Below are 15,209 nucleotides of genomic sequence, written 5' to 3'. Positions count from 1 at the left end.
GTCCAGAAAGATTGAGAGGCGAATTGGATTCGCTTCTGGAAGTTCTATGGGTTGAAATAGGGGGGCCAAAAGGAAACTTAACACTGGGAGTTTGTTATCGCCCACCAGATCAAAAGATAGAGGAGGATTATAAAATGATGAATGAATTAAAGAAAGCAGCTAGACAAAAACACTGTGTTGTAATAGGTGGTTTTAACCTATTTTAACTACCCGCACATTGATTGGGACAATATGTGTTCTAGTCGAGAAAAAGAGATTGAGTTTCTAGATACTCTAAATGACTGTGCTATGGAGCCCAATCCTATCAGATCTCGGAAGCTAAGCAGGGTCAGCCCTGGTTGGTACTTGGATGGGAGCAGGGGTCATTTCGTAGAAAAAGAGGTGCAGGAGCTCATTAGCATAACTGATTTGCATATGCCACACCCCCTGACATCACCAGAAGTGTGTCAGAAGGCAACATCCACCGCTCAGGCTCCACTCGACTGTTTTGGATTGCTAGCTATTGAGGGAGGGGACGTGCAGATCTGTCCTGGCAGAGGAGGGAGAGCTTGTACCTGAATAAAACTTGGTCTTAAAGGTGCCACTGGACTGTTTTGGATTGCTAGCTATGGGGGGAAGGGGAACACTCAGATCTGCCCTCACAGAGGAGGGAGAGCTTGTACCTGAAGGCGGGCCGGGGGGGGGACTCTGCAGCTTACCTGGCTGCTTCTTGCTCCCCATGGCCCAACTGAGGGCTGCTGGGAGCAGGGGGCGGGGCTTGTTGCATGTGCCCGCCCCCTGGGCTTCTTACTGCCGGAGCTCCTCTCCTGTGCACTCCCGCAGGAAATGACCCCTGAATGGGAGACCTCCAAGAAATACCAGGGTTGTGATGCAGAGGCAGGCAATAGCAAGCCCCATCTGAACCTCTCTTACCTTGAGAACCCTACAGGGTGACCATAAGTCAGCTGCGACTTGATGGCATTTTTTGCCACCACTACCAGGAGTACTGTGCTTCGCCTTCCAGCAGAGAAATCTGGAGAGCATCGCAGTCACAGACACGTGGGAAAGGAAGAGCTACCAGCAGCCTTTTCCAGGTCCAAACTATGGGTTACATTTTCTAATGAATCTGGTCCAGGGCATTGTTTGCCCCATTTGCATCTCCAAAATGGGACAAATAACACCCCAGGACCATTTGGTTTGGAAAAGTGGCACATTGGAGGGGGTGGGTCAGGACCCCCTCTTCCACTCGCAGATGGTCCTGAGCTGCTATGCAGCTGCAGAGAAAGTGAATTGGATCCTGGGAACCCAAACCTGGCTCGTTAGAAAATGTAATGCATAGCATAGTTTGGCTCCCAATTTGGTGTTACTGCGTCATTCTCTCCTTGGCTGATTCTGCTTAGGAGGTGAGGTTGGGGGTGGGTGGGGGGAGGCTAAAGAGAGAGAGAAAAGCAGAGCGATGACTCTAAAGGCTGGGACAGATGTGGTGCAACAACCAGTTTAAGTGCTTTCCCATGTAAGTGTTCCATACATGCCCAGTGGCATCTACATGCATTTGCCATATGCGTGACATTTATATGTCAGCAGCTGCCTGCCTGAGCGGCTGATTACTGGGATGCTATTGCTAGGCTCAAACAGGCAGCAGCGTGAGGTAAGGATATTTAAATATGACTGCACATGCATGGAATGTTTACACAGGTAAGCACTGAACCTGTAGCCCAAATCACATCTATTCCACCATGGACCCCAGAAGAAGATCTGATTTCTTCCGTTTTGCTTGCCATTCCTAACTATCTCCTTGTGCTGGATGTATTTCAGGAGAAACGCCTGCCGTGGCTGCCTCACTCTCTTTGGTAAATGAAGCACAATATCTCCTGATAAATCAAACAAGTGTTTTACAACTCAGTGATCAGATCACAGCCAGGTAAGGGCTTCCTCTTCTAAAATCTTCTAAAATCACAGTCAAAAAGAGGAGTTTTGAGGGTAGAGAGAAACTATAATGTCTTGCTTATAGTAAACGCACCAGCTAGCCAGACCTTGGGAGTTCTTAATTCTGTGGGTTCTATCTCTGGCTTTGTGTCCAGTTTATGGGATGGGACTTTGGGTTTAGCCATTTTCGATTTAAACCGAATATTTCGGTTTAAACCGAAAATAGCAAGCCCCAAATCTTGCCCACTTTAAAGATGCCGGCCGTTCAACACCGCCTCCATACAAGCAGGCCTTGCAGCACCTCTGGGAGACCTCTGGAGGGTGGGGGGCGCACCTCCTCAGGGAGCCCCCCTCCACAGAGCTGGAGCCCCGATGGAAAAGGCCCGGGGGCTCTGGTCAGTGCCAGATGGGCCACCCTGAGTGGTGGGAGAGCCAAGCGATGGCTGCCTGATGACTGTAGCTCGTGCACAGGGACAGATGGAAGGAGCATTCCCCCATCTTGCTTCAGACCCCCATCCTGGGCTTCAGAGCGATGGGCTGTGCAGCCCCACCTGGAGACTGGGAGGCCTGGCGCGGACCTTGATGGACCAGCGATCTGATTCAGTGCCAGGCAGCTTCAGGCGCACAAAGGGTGTTAAATGCAACAGAGATCTTCCCTTGTGCCAAGTACCCTCAAATTGCAAGTGAGTAAATAGCACGTTTGAGTTAATATTAGCACATTTGTTCTTCTTCTCTGGCTCCGTGGAACAGACTAGGTGAGTCACTTCCCCTCCAGAAGCTCATCCACCGCTTCCGCGCCAACATTGTTATTAGCACAAATGAGCCGTTCGAGGAAGACCAGTGGGACGAGGTGGCAATCAGCAGCCTGCGCTTCAAGGTACAAAATAACTGCAGCTGCACCGTGGTGAGAAAAGAGAGCCGTTGGAGGCGGGGCTAGCTTGGTGCAATGGTTAGGAGCGCGGACTCTAATCGGGGAGAACCGGGTTTGATTCCCCACTCCTCCTCCACATGCAGCTACTGGTGTGACCTTGGGTCAGTCACAAGTTCTCTCTGAGCTGTTCTCTCAGGAGCAGTTCTGGAAAGAGCTCCCTCAGCCCCACCCACCTCACAGGGTGTCTGTTGTGGGGAGGGGAAGGGAAGGGAGATTGTAAGCCGCTCTGAGACTCCTTCAGGTAGTGAAGGGCGGGGTATAAATCCAATCTCCTCCTCCTCCTCCTCCTCATCCTCTTCTTCTGCCGAGGCAGTGAAGCCACTGCTGGGGGCAACCTGGTGGGGAGGGGAACGATGTGCGGCCAGGGCTCAGCTCCCACCCACAGCACGTGTGTGCCTAGCATGAAGGTGGAGCCCAGGAGGCGGTTCTTGCTGGCAGCAATAAATATCCCTCTCCCTGTACCTACCAATTCTATGCCAATTATACAGTAAACGTTATTGTAATTTACAAGCTTGCATCTGATAGTCTCAATTTGACATTTTAAATTCTGGTGCACTTTAATAAAATGATATATTTTAAAAGTCCACGTGGCATTCAGTGTGGCATCCAGTGTGGCTGAATTCGGGACTAGTGAGCCAGTTTGGCTTAGTGGTTAAGAGCGGCAGACTCTAATCTGGAGAACTGAGTTTGGTTCCCCCCCCCCTCCTCCACATGCAGCCAACTGGGTGACCTTGGGTCAGTCACAGCTCCCTCTGAACTCTCTCAGCCCCACCTATCTCACAAGGGGGCTGTTGTAGGGAGAGGAAGGAAGGTGATTATAAGCCGCTCTGAGACTCCTTTGGGTAGAGACAACGGGGTATCAAAACCGACTCTTCTTCTTCTAGTGCCCCCGTGTTGGATTGTAAATGGTTACTGTCTAGTAACTGACACTCCTCCCCTGCCTGATGGTGCCGGGGACGTTGGTTCCATCAGTGCAGCCACAGGCCCCTCCGGTCCTGCCTGCTAATACCAGGAGGTCCTGAGCTCCCTCTTGTAGTGGCAGAACAGCGCTAAGAGATTTGCTGTCTTTCTCCTTATGTGGGCCACAGCATGCTTTGATCAGGTGCCTGTCATTTATTTAAGGAGATGGGAAATTTCTTCTTTGTGGAAAATTTTTCACAAAAGAAAAACTACCTTTGGCTCCGCAGCCTTTCTACTCTTTTCCATTTCAAAGGAGAGGCAAACTAACTAAACACTTCCAATTTTAAAATGTATTAAGAGGAGCCCTTCGACTGATGAATATATTTTGCTTGGAGGAACAGAGGGCGTGTTGCAGAGCGGGGTGTAGTTGGGGGTTTTATCCAAAATTATTACCTAATATAGTTGTCACCTTCTGTTTGGTGTAGTGGTTAAGTGCGCAGACTCTAATCTGGGAGAACTGGGTTTGATTCCCCACTCCTCCACTTGCACCTGCTGGATGACCTTGGGCAACCCACAGATCTTCGTCATGGTCTCTGTGCAGTCCCACACAGGGGTTGGGCGCCTGCACATGACCTCGATCAGAGAACCTTCTAGAGCTTGCCTCAGGAACCTTTTTTGGCGCATGCCTGGAGCGGGGGAGAGAGCCGCCTCCCACTCAGTTCTTCTTCGACCGCTTTCGTGTTCACACCTTGCTAGGGTAGCTCTTCAAATCGCCTCAGCTGAGTACTCCTCTTCTGATTTCTTCTCATTATTTTGTCTTATTTCTCCTGGGGGGAAAAAGTCTTTTACTATTTTTTCCTCACTTTCGTTTCCTCCGCGCACGCCCCCCCTTTTGGCCGAGGAGGTGTTTGTATGGGATGCACAAAATTTTTAAAGAAGTGTTGCTGTTGCCCAGCCAAACTTCCATCCAACGATGGCCACGATCTTTGTTTGTTTTGTCTGGGCGAGCTTCACAGGGTTGATTCCTGTCCCCATTGCGCAAACTTCACCCATCAGGCACGGAGAAATAGGGCGACCCGGCTTTGAATGTCTCTCCTTGAGGCCGCTTTGCGCCCTATGATGTCTTCAGTCGCATCCCAGTCTTCTGCTCCGCACAAACACTTCGACAATGCAAAACCCTTAAAACATACGTCTAAAAAGCACGAAGAAAACCCCCCATCCAAGCTGAAATTGAAGCCCTCGACGTCAACGTTGGCTCCGAAGCTCGATCCCGTGGTGATCTCTGGTCTCTCGACATCGACTCCAGTGGTATCTTCTGCAGCCCTGCCTTCACATCAGCCTAGCCTTCAGCCTCTGCCGCCACCGCCTACCTTGTCCTCACCGTCAGGGCGTATTCCAACGGGTCAGTGTTCAAAGTCGCTTGTCCAGCGCTCTTCCTCTCATCGTGGTGCTTGATCTCATTCCCGAGACTCCCATATGCCTATCTACCTTTTGGATGACAGGGAGCATTTCATGCTAAGTCAATCCAAGTCGAGGTCCCGCTATACTCACAGACCGCACCATTACCATCGAGATCGGCATCCGATTATAGATCCTGGTCTCCGGATGTTAGGCACTGTAGAGTGTATTACCCTCGCTCTTACTCCAGGTCTTCTACCCCTTGCCGAGATCGTTATGACTGGTTTAGATAGACTGACTGCTACAGAAGCCGGCCAACTTTGTCCTATTCCAGGCGGTCCCACCCGGTAGCCTCGGTCCATTCTCTGGGGCTTGATCAGCCTCCAGATGTATTGATGTCAGCGGATGCCCCGAAGCTTTCTCCATTAGAACCTCGGTATCGCCCTTCTGCTCATGACCAAACACCTATTGATGTCTCTCAACCGCTTTGATCACCTTCTCCAGTCTCGGTATCTGACCATTCTGTGTCTGGTGATCTTGACCCTGATATCCTTCCTATCGAAGACGAGACCCGTCATTCGGGTTCCATCTCTCCCATCGAGGGCCCAAAAGCCTATTTAGAGCTTGTTATGCGTATGGCTACAGCTCTTCAAGTGCAAAGTTCTACTGAAACTCCTGCAGTGACCAATGTCATTCATAGGTTAGTGCAAGCGGATTTGCCACCTTCGACAATTCTCCCGCTACTTCTGGACCAGCTTTTGGTCCTCAAGGAGTCTTGGGAACATCCTGCCTCTGTCACTTCGATATCGAGATGGTATGATGGCCTTTATAAAGTTCAAGAATCTTCTGGAAAATTCTTGTTCAGTCAGCCTCCACCGAACTCGATGATAGTTCATTCCTCTTCTAAGTCCAAACAACCTGTTCAACAGTCCACTCCTCCCGACCGTGTGGTACAGAAGATTGATGCTATTGTCAAGAAAACTTACTCCATCACATCCATGAACGTTAGAATTGATACCTATCCATCATACCTTTCCACCCATTTATGCCTTTAATGTTGCCACTGTTGTTCGTCTGGTTCTTGAATTTGTCCCAGAGGAACATCACCTTGAAAAAGAGCAGTTTCTGTCAGAGCTCTCTCAGCCCAACCTACCTCACAGGGTGTCTGTTGTGGAGAGGAGAAGGGAAAGGAGTTTGTAAACCGCTCTGAGACACCTTTGGGTAGTGAAGGGCGGGGTATAAATCCAATCTCCTCTTCTTCTTCTTCTTCTGTGGCGCAGAGATAAGAAACCCTAGAATGCATGCCAACTGTTGAATTACTGGCCATCCATTGCTCTGCTACAGGTAAACACATTTCCTGGCACTCACCAGTGTTTTTAGAAAATGTGTGTGTGTGGGGGGGGGCTTTTGCCCAGCAAGGATTTTGATTGGCCACTAGAGATTTGATTGGCTGTGCAGCTTTTAAAAAACATTGCTTTGGTAGCAGCAGCCACCACAGCACAAGCATCTTCACTTGGCCACTGAAGATAAGCTGTGGCAGCCATTTTGTGGTTGACTCCACCTTCCACGGTAGCCATTTTGTGCCTGCACCCACCAGGCTGTGTCAGAATCCCAGAGGTGCCCGCCACCTCAAAAAAATGGGGGACCCTTGATCTACTAGACTTCTTGCTGGGAAAAGACTGAGCAGAAACCATTCAAAGCGTGCTTGGTGCTGGAGATATTGTGGCAGTAGTTGGCAATGACGTTTGACTCCTGTGCTGAGGCAGGAGACGGTGAGTCATGCAAACAATTGAACTGAGAGCCCTTTTCTGTGGAAATTTCAGGTTATGGGGCCATGCCACAGATGTCTCGTTATCTGTATCGATCAGCAAACCGGACAACGCAACAAGGAATTTCTTCAGAGTCTGGCTTCTACCAAAAATAGAAAGGTCAGCTTAAAATATCCTGTGGCGGGGAGAAGAGTGACTAGATGTTGTAGTAGCCCCCTTTCCCTTGTGCCCCCTTTCCCTCCTGTGATGGATCACCTACAGCCTTGCCCAATTTAAATCATCATCGTCCACAAAAAAGAAGCAGCAGCAGCACAGTTCTAATTATATTTCTCTCCTGTGCTGTCCCAGGGAAGACAGTATTTACAGATGTCCAAGCAGTGATGCGAAACATCAGCATACAGCAAGTTCCTCTTTCCTTCTAACATCCCCTCTCCCTAGCGTCCTCTCAGCTGTGGTTTCCTGAGAGGATATAGAGCTCCTGAAAGGAATGTTCAGACCTTGGCCTCCTTTTCAGGGTCTCTGGGCTACATTCTCAGGGAGCACGGGGGCAGCCTGTTTTCTGTTTAGTTGGGCCCCTGGAGCTTCACCATTGGCTCCCTCATACGCCACTCGGAGGCCAGCTCTGCCCTCGTTCTCAGGCTCCGCCCCCTGCATCGCAGGCTGACCAACCTCGTCCATTATGCATAGGAGTGACTCAGCAGTCAGCCAGTCCTTCAGTGGACGCTCCCCGTGAATTTCAAGGCAGCTTCTGCTGCATCCGACTCCCTGGGTTAGCTTAGGCTTTCCTTCTCAACCTCAAGTGCCTGCTGAGCTTTGAGGCATGAGGTGGACACCCATAAATCCTGAGCCTGCTGGGAGATTATAGCAAAAACTTTAGATTCCCCGGGGACTGTTTTAACTAGCGAATGGTGGGGTCATCTGTTGGGTCAAGAACCCGAAAAGGTAAGTCAAACTGAGTAGAGGACCAACAATTAAAACGTAATCTATAAATAATACGTAAAAATACATGTATTTATTTGTAAAGAATAAAAAACATATAGGGGCCCAATCACACCTCATGTAAAAATTCCAGAATCATATATACACATATGTACAGCATGTATCCATGCTGTATAATTGTATTGTATGATGTATTGTGGTATAAGCCAATTTGTTCCTCATTGTGTTTGATCTCTGAAGGAGGACCTAACAAGCCAAAACACGTCAGGTCAAGTCCATTGGCTTTTGTGTCTATATGATTTTTGAATTTTTTCATGAGGTGTGATTGGGCCCCTATGTGTCTTTTATTCTTTACAAATAAATACATGTATTGACACAGAGAGGACTCCCTCTTTCTGTGTTATACCTCTGAGGATGCCAGTCTCAGCTACTGGCGAAATGTCAGGTCCTACAATGCCAAGACTGCGGCCACCCCAAACGTCAGGTCCTACAATGCCAAGACCACGGCCATACAACCCGGAAAATCTACAGCAACCAATGAACTCCAGCCGTGAAAGCCTTCGACAACATATTAAATACATGTATTTGTACATATTATTTATAGATTAAGTTCTAATTGCTGGCCCTCTACTCAGTTTGACTTACCTTTTCAGGTTCTTGATCCTAGTTTTCAGGGTTAAGTTTGTTTCCCCTTTTTGTTCATAAGGGTCACCAGTTGGGTCATAAGTCAGTCATCAAGGGTGTCCCTTAATCAGTTGCAGAATTGAATGGAACTGGATGAAATCCACAAGTGCATCTGGCTGGGTGGAGACACAACCGTGCCACTCTCTTTTCATAAACCACTTAGGGGGGAAAACCCCACAGGATTGCATTCTTGGAGCTTTTAGGGTATAACTGTTTGTGGTCTATGTGAGTGAGATTTGAGCCCAGTAGCTCCTTAAAGACAACCATATTTCCAAGATCTAAGCATTTGGGTGATTCCGCACTAGACCTTAAATCCTGGTTCAGCCCTGTCCCCAAACCTACATTCTACACCACACTCGAGTTCACCCCCGTAATTATCTCGGGGTATTTTTTGTTTCCACATTACATTGAAGTCACCCCGGTTTCGCCCCTCACTTGTCCTGGGATAAACGGATGCTGTTACAACCAGGGCTAAATGCAAGGTATTGTGTCGTGAGTTGAACTCTGATAAAACCAGGGAAGAGTTCCAAGTGCGGAAAGGACCTTTGAGAGTCAAAACTCCCTTCATCAGATATCTGGCAGCTCTGATATAAGCTTTTGAGAGTCAAAGCTTATACCCGACCTGAATCTCACTCTTCTACTGTTGACCAACACAGCTACCCAAATGAAATGGTGGTCTAGATGATATTCCTTCATGAAGAATTTTGGGTCGCCATGCTTGGCTTGGCGTGGACAAAAGAAGAACTTGGTGTCCCCGAGCTCACACAGAAGGCCATTTTTCCACATGCTGAACAACTCATATGTGGTCGAATCCTGCTTAGCTTTCGTAGGATGATGTGGATTACCAGATGCCCTCCAGGGTACTTTGCGTTTCTACTTGAGCTCCCTGACAACCTTGATACTAGATTGTTAGGATTCAGAGCCTTGGAAACCAGCCTCAGTATCCTTCTGCCTGGTTCTTCCAGTGATGTGGTCTCTGAAGCTAGCTTCTGAACCGCCAATTCTGCCCATTTTCCTGGTTGCTCAGCCTACATATTTTTAAATAAGAACATAACATGAGGAAAACTGTGCTGGATTGGACCAAAGGCCCATCAAGTCCAGCCGACCAGCTGCTTCTGGGATGCCCACAAACAGGAGGGCTGCAACAGCACGCCCCCTCCCCTGCTCCCCAGCCACGGGTACAAAGACGCATTCCACCTCTGGCCCTGGAGGGAGTAGAGAGCCAGCATGGCTAGTAGCCATTGATAGCCCCGTCATCCATGAATTCATCCACTCCCCTTTTAAAGCTTTGCCAGCAAAACCAAAATCAAAATGCCTGTAGGTTGTAGTGGTTAAGTGCGCGGACTCTAATCTGGGAGAACCGGGTTTGATTCCCCACTCCTCCACATGCGGCTGCTGGTGTGACCTTGGGCAACCCGTAGTTCTGATAAGAGCTGTCCTTGAAAAAGAGCCATTTCTGTCAGAGCTCTCTCAGCCCCACCTCCCTCCCAGGGTGTCTGTTGTGGGGAGGGGAAGGGAAAGGAGAGTTTGTAAGCCGCTCTGAGACTCCCTTGGGTAGTGAAGGGCGGGGTATAAACCCAATCTCCTCCTCCTCCTCCTCCTTCTTCTATACCAGCCTTTTATTTTGCCCAGGCCTCATTGGTACTGGATAATATCTAAATCCCACCGTTACCATGTCCATCTCACCCCGCTGATGTAGTCAAGCCCACATCTTTCTACACACGTAACTATGCCCTTAAAAGGGCACTTTAATGTGACATTATCTTCAGCACCGCAGATGAGTAGCAGCCTCTCCCAGTGTCCTTGCGAGGGTTTATGTGGGTGTATCCAGCAGAGGGCTTTGCCACGGCGCATGCTTCGGTTGCAGAAGCAGCATGGTACTTGGTTCCTGCCTTTGATTAAGAGTGATGAGGGAGCTGATAGCGCACCCACCCTGCTGACATCACGGCTCACAGCACAGCATCCTGCTTAGTTTTCAGATTCTTCTGGGTAGTTAAAATGCCCTTGAAGTCAGCAAGGAAATAGGTGTGCAATGCAATGCTATGCTACGTTTACTCAGGAGTAAATCTCATTGAGCTTAAAGCTGTGTGAACTTTCTCTTTTCCTCATCTTTTTGGTTTTGCACCTTGTTGGCGTAAACGTCTTTGTTTCACTCATTTTTTCAATTGCTGGTCTTCATGAGTCCATCAGTTTCTTTTACTGCAGTTTTTTCGTTGCGTGGTTTTTATGCCATCAATATGCAAACAATACAGAAACAGAAAAAGATTGATGGTAAGGTTTTGGTCAAATGTTGTTTCTGGGGCCGGGGGGGGGGGGGGGGAGCTACTGTGATTTCGTCCCAAATGGGGAGGAACTATAGTTCATAGTGTCATAGAATCATAGAGTTGGAAGGGACCTCCAGAGTCATCTAGTACAGCCCCCTACACAGTGCAGGAGATTCACAAATACCTCCCCCCATACGCCCCCAGTGGCTGCTGTTCCACGCCCAGAAGATGACTCCAGGATCCCCAGCCAAACCAGCCTGGAGAAAAATTGCTTCCTGACCCCAAAGTGGCGATCAGCATTTCCCTGGTCGTGTAAGAAAGGGCCACGAGAACTAAAGCACTGAGGCAACCCTGCCTGCCCTCCCTCTCTTGCGGAAAAGCCAAACATGTGGCATCAGCCCCCAGCTGAGTCCAGTGGGTGGCAATAACTCTGCAAGGCACAGTATCAAAGGATATTTAGAATACGGGTGGATGTCAGTAGGCCAGCTCTTCTGATTCAGGCCATGCCCATTTTCCAGGCCGTGCTTGGCTGAGCCCCCCACAGCCCACGGAGGGATCCCGTCTTTTGTGCTCACTGTGGCTCTGGGCCCCCGTTGGCCTTCCTTGCAAACTCATTAAAGAAGCAATGGAAGTATCATGAGCTCTGCCAATAAAGCACTTGGCAATTTGTCTTCTGCAGGTGACGCTAAAACATTCATGAAAACAAAAGCTTGGGAAGACCACTTGCTGACTTCCTAACGTTGAATAATTCACAATTTAAATCTCTTTTTGAACACTTCCTTGCATTCTTTCTCTCTCTCTCTCTACACATGAACCTCAAACACGCCATGTAAGTGAAGATACTGGAATGGTCATTTGACTCCCTGGAAGGAAGACATTTTAACGTAAAGCAATGCTTCATCTATTCTTGATTTGACAGCTCTGCACCTTACACAATTCAGGCTGTATCGTGAGAAAATCTAGTTCCTGAGATAGGTATAAATTGTGAGAAGCAAATGGGCATAATCTGTTGACATTTTTGCAAGTCAAAGAGGCCCTGACATTCGGACCCCACCATTAGAATCTTCTTTATGTAGCCACCCTTTGAGTTTTCTGCAAACACATGAAACACATTTTTTTAAAAAACCCAAAATTATGTAAAATTAAAGTGGAGATACTCAGGACGCGGTGTTCAGAGACCAGCACTGCATTCTGTGCAGTCACTGCAGGCTGTTCCACATTCTCATCTTCTGCATTTGTGTGGCCCCATTACTTTGGTTTTTTTCTTTTCTTTTCCGCACGTTTTGCTTCCTTTAGTGGTCAATTCGATATTACATTGCTGTATGCCTGGCATATTTCCCTGCAGATTTAAACTGTAGTTTTTTATTCCAGACATACCGCGATGTAATAGCAAGTTGACCAGTAGAGGGAGCAAAACACATGCAGAAAAGAAAAAACAACAACAAAGCAATAGGGACACACAAGCGAGGAAAATGAGAATGCAGAAGAGCCCTATGATTCCACAGTACACGAAAGATGAACTCAACAGGAAAAAAGGTTCCAGGCCTCCAAATGGCACCAATGTTTTTATCTGTTTTTTACTACCCTGAGATGATATAATATTGGAATTCTGTTTCTCCATCAAAAAATCATGTAGTTGTTACATCATCATGATTGTGCAGTCTGTTGGATATTTGACGTTATAAATATTCTAAGGTTGTTTTCTTTTCCAGACTAACTTTGGAATCTACCTGATGAATCATCCTGAAAGACCACTTTCCATTCTGAGTACCTTGTCAGTGGGATCTCAAGTACTTGCAGTGGAGAAGAACATCGCACATTCACTGTCCCCTGAAGAGCAACAATCAGGGTGACTTCAGGTCACATCTATTCTGATGTGCCTTTGCAGTCTGAGTCACTAATTGGGGCTAATAAAGCTATATAATTCTTCCAAATCTTTATTGTCAATTCATTTGGCCTGGGAACAAGATGGCACAGAGGGATTATGTTAAATAGTAAATGAAAAGTTGTGGATGGGTTGAAATGGTTAACTGCTTGACTTGGATTTTCAGCTGACGGCATAAAGTTGGGCAAGGGGAAGGCATGGACGGTAAAGAATGGTGAGTGTGGAAACTGCAAACACTCCATGAAATTGCTATCCATTTCAGGTGCTCAAAGAGAAGAATAATAATGTGCTGGATGCACAGTGGTGAGATTCCCCTGTAAGTAAAGAGGATGGACTGGTTTTTTAAGCTCTTGCATTTGCTGGCTTGAAGTTATCATGTGACTGAACAACTGTCACGGGCTGGGCTGGGCTGGGCTGAGAGGCAGGAGTCCGGTCTGGTCCGAGGTCGTAGCCAGGAAAGTCGGAGTGAGAGCCAAATTGCGAGTCCGAGAGAGTGGTCGTCCGAAGCAGGGGTCAGGAAGCCAGGAGATCCGAACAAGAGCGGGGTCTGAGAACAGGAGCCGGAAGTGGGTGCAAGGTCCACACGGAGGTGACTTGTTGCTTCCACGGGGAGCCTGATCCCGAGTAGGAGCTATGCAGCCCTCTGGCCGTGCTTCTTGTGGCGGCGGCGCCACTCGTGCTAGTGCTCAGGATTTGGCGCTCGCCTTCCCTGCCAGTGTGCATCCCGGCAGCAGGTGGATAAGTCCCTGCGGAGCCACTCCCTCAGCCGAGCCACCCACGGAGGTGAGTCAGGCAGGCTTCCCAGTTGCACCTGTACCTCATCGGCTGCCGCAGGACCAGGTGTGGGGGGTTACAGGCTTGGGCGCTGATGGGAGCAAGCTGTCATCTCCCGAGGAGTCAGAGGGGAGCCAGCTTCTGGCTCTGGCACTGCCGGCGGCTCTGACTGTGCTGCCAACTCAGGTGGGTGCCTGGCGCTGTTGCCGTCGCCCGTGACAACAGCTGCCCGAAATTTCACCACACACGAAGTAGTTTGTGTATCTCTGAGTAACCAAGATGATTTCACTTCTGAAGAGACAAAGTCCTGATTAAATAATGGCGAGATCAGTTCAGCTCTTAGAACTGAAAATCTGGGGCAGTCAAAAAAATATGATTCTGTTGTTGCCACAGTTAACAGAGTCTATATGAATATGGAATTCCATTGAATCTTCTTCACATCACTGTTGAAGGCAGGGCACGCAAGCATGAATGCCCTTCTGTGCTTTGGAAGAGTTTGCTAGGATAGATAGTTTGGCATTTTTGTTGGAGGGAGAATGCCTGTTGAGAAAGCTGAGCACACTCTGTGGGCTCTGATCAACCTACTCTCATCATCAAAGTCCCTCAGGTGTTTTCTAATGAACTGAGTCAATTCTTGTTTACTCTTTGTTCCTGTCACATAATGGGTAATGTAATGCCCAAACGTGATAATTTGTGATCCAGCTGCGGTGGCTCAAGTGGTTAAGATGCTGAGCTGCACACTTAACCACTGCACCAAACCTGCACCACTGAGCCTGCCAACAGAGGTGGAGGTAGGTGTGTTGTCTGTACGTATGCACTCAGCTCTTCTGGGTTTTTTTGGGGGGGAGGCAACTTCCTCAGTGTATTTTGTAAAGTTTTCGGATTTTTCTGCAAGCCTACGGAGTCCCCCAGGTGTACAGAACTATCAGTTTTTAGTCAATGTGGGCCCAATCTGTGGATTTACGTATCCACAGATGAGTGCGCATTTGGCCATTAGAATACAAGGGTATATGAGAGCCTTAGATGGGGCCCTCCCAGACCAGAGCCAAGGTATCCTGAGCAATGTTCCCTCTAAGCTGAGTTAGTGTGAGCTAGCTCACACTAACTCAGCTTAGAGGGAACACTGATCCTGAGCCCAGCCTTCTGTTTCCATCAGAGGCCAACTGGATAGCTCTACAAGCATGCCAACAGATCATGAAGGGAGGGCCATTTCAAGGAGCTTTGCAGGCCTGTAGCCAGGATTTGGTGGCTTGTGGGGCAATTTTTTTTTCTGGCGGGGCTGAAGTCCTCCATGCAGAAAGAAAAGCCATGTAGCCAACAGAAAGCTGTTAATTGGATAGATCTCTAAATTGCAAGCTGTCATCCACTTTAGATGACAGTTCTCAGCCGCTGCAAGTTAATCACTTCTGCCAGCCTAAGCAACAGTTCTGAGAACAAGCCAGCAGGTGGGGGTGATGACTTCTGTAGTCAAGAAAGCTAATTCTTAGGCAGAAAAACTCTCTTCAAGGAGACCAGTTTCTTGACAGAGTTCAAAGGGATCCTAGAGGTCACCTATTCCAACCCCCTTGCGCAGTGCGGGAATTTGTCAACTACAGCACTCTGCTTAAAGGAGAGCACGCCTTTTCAAAAATATTTTCAAATGACTGGAAAAAAGCATTTACAGGAGACATTCTCGTGGGGCTGTGCCTTTAAGAAAGGGGGCAGAGCCCCCAAAAGCCCCAGTGTTGCTACGGGCCTGGTGCTTTGTCACCCAAAGCTGG

General features: G+C 48.4%; 1 protein-coding gene across 1 annotated transcript in view; it reads left to right on the top strand.

Moving 5' to 3' along the window:
• The window catches only part of MOCOS (molybdenum cofactor sulfurase), a 197,891-nt gene extending 185,191 nt beyond the window's left edge, over positions 1-12,700 (top strand). Inside the window, exons 12-15 of the mRNA XM_015420757.1 lie at positions 1,795-1,900; positions 2,656-2,782; positions 6,958-7,062; positions 12,503-12,700. Of these exons, the coding sequence (XP_015276243.1) occupies positions 1,795-1,900; positions 2,656-2,782; positions 6,958-7,062; positions 12,503-12,643 (479 nt within the window). The 3' untranslated portion in view covers positions 12,644-12,700. The remainder of the gene's footprint in view (positions 1-1,794; positions 1,901-2,655; positions 2,783-6,957; positions 7,063-12,502) is intronic.
• Positions 12,701-15,209: the final 2,509 nt, after the last annotated feature.

This window comes from Gekko japonicus, unplaced genomic scaffold (assembly GCF_001447785.1).
Source record: "Gekko japonicus isolate JY-2015 unplaced genomic scaffold, Gekko_japonicus_V1.1 scaffold438, whole genome shotgun sequence".
In the NCBI taxonomy this organism is placed as follows: Eukaryota; Metazoa; Chordata; class Lepidosauria; order Squamata; family Gekkonidae; genus Gekko; species Gekko japonicus.
Note: the sequence above shows the minus strand (reverse complement) of the source record. Positions and strands in the feature narration are given on the sequence as shown.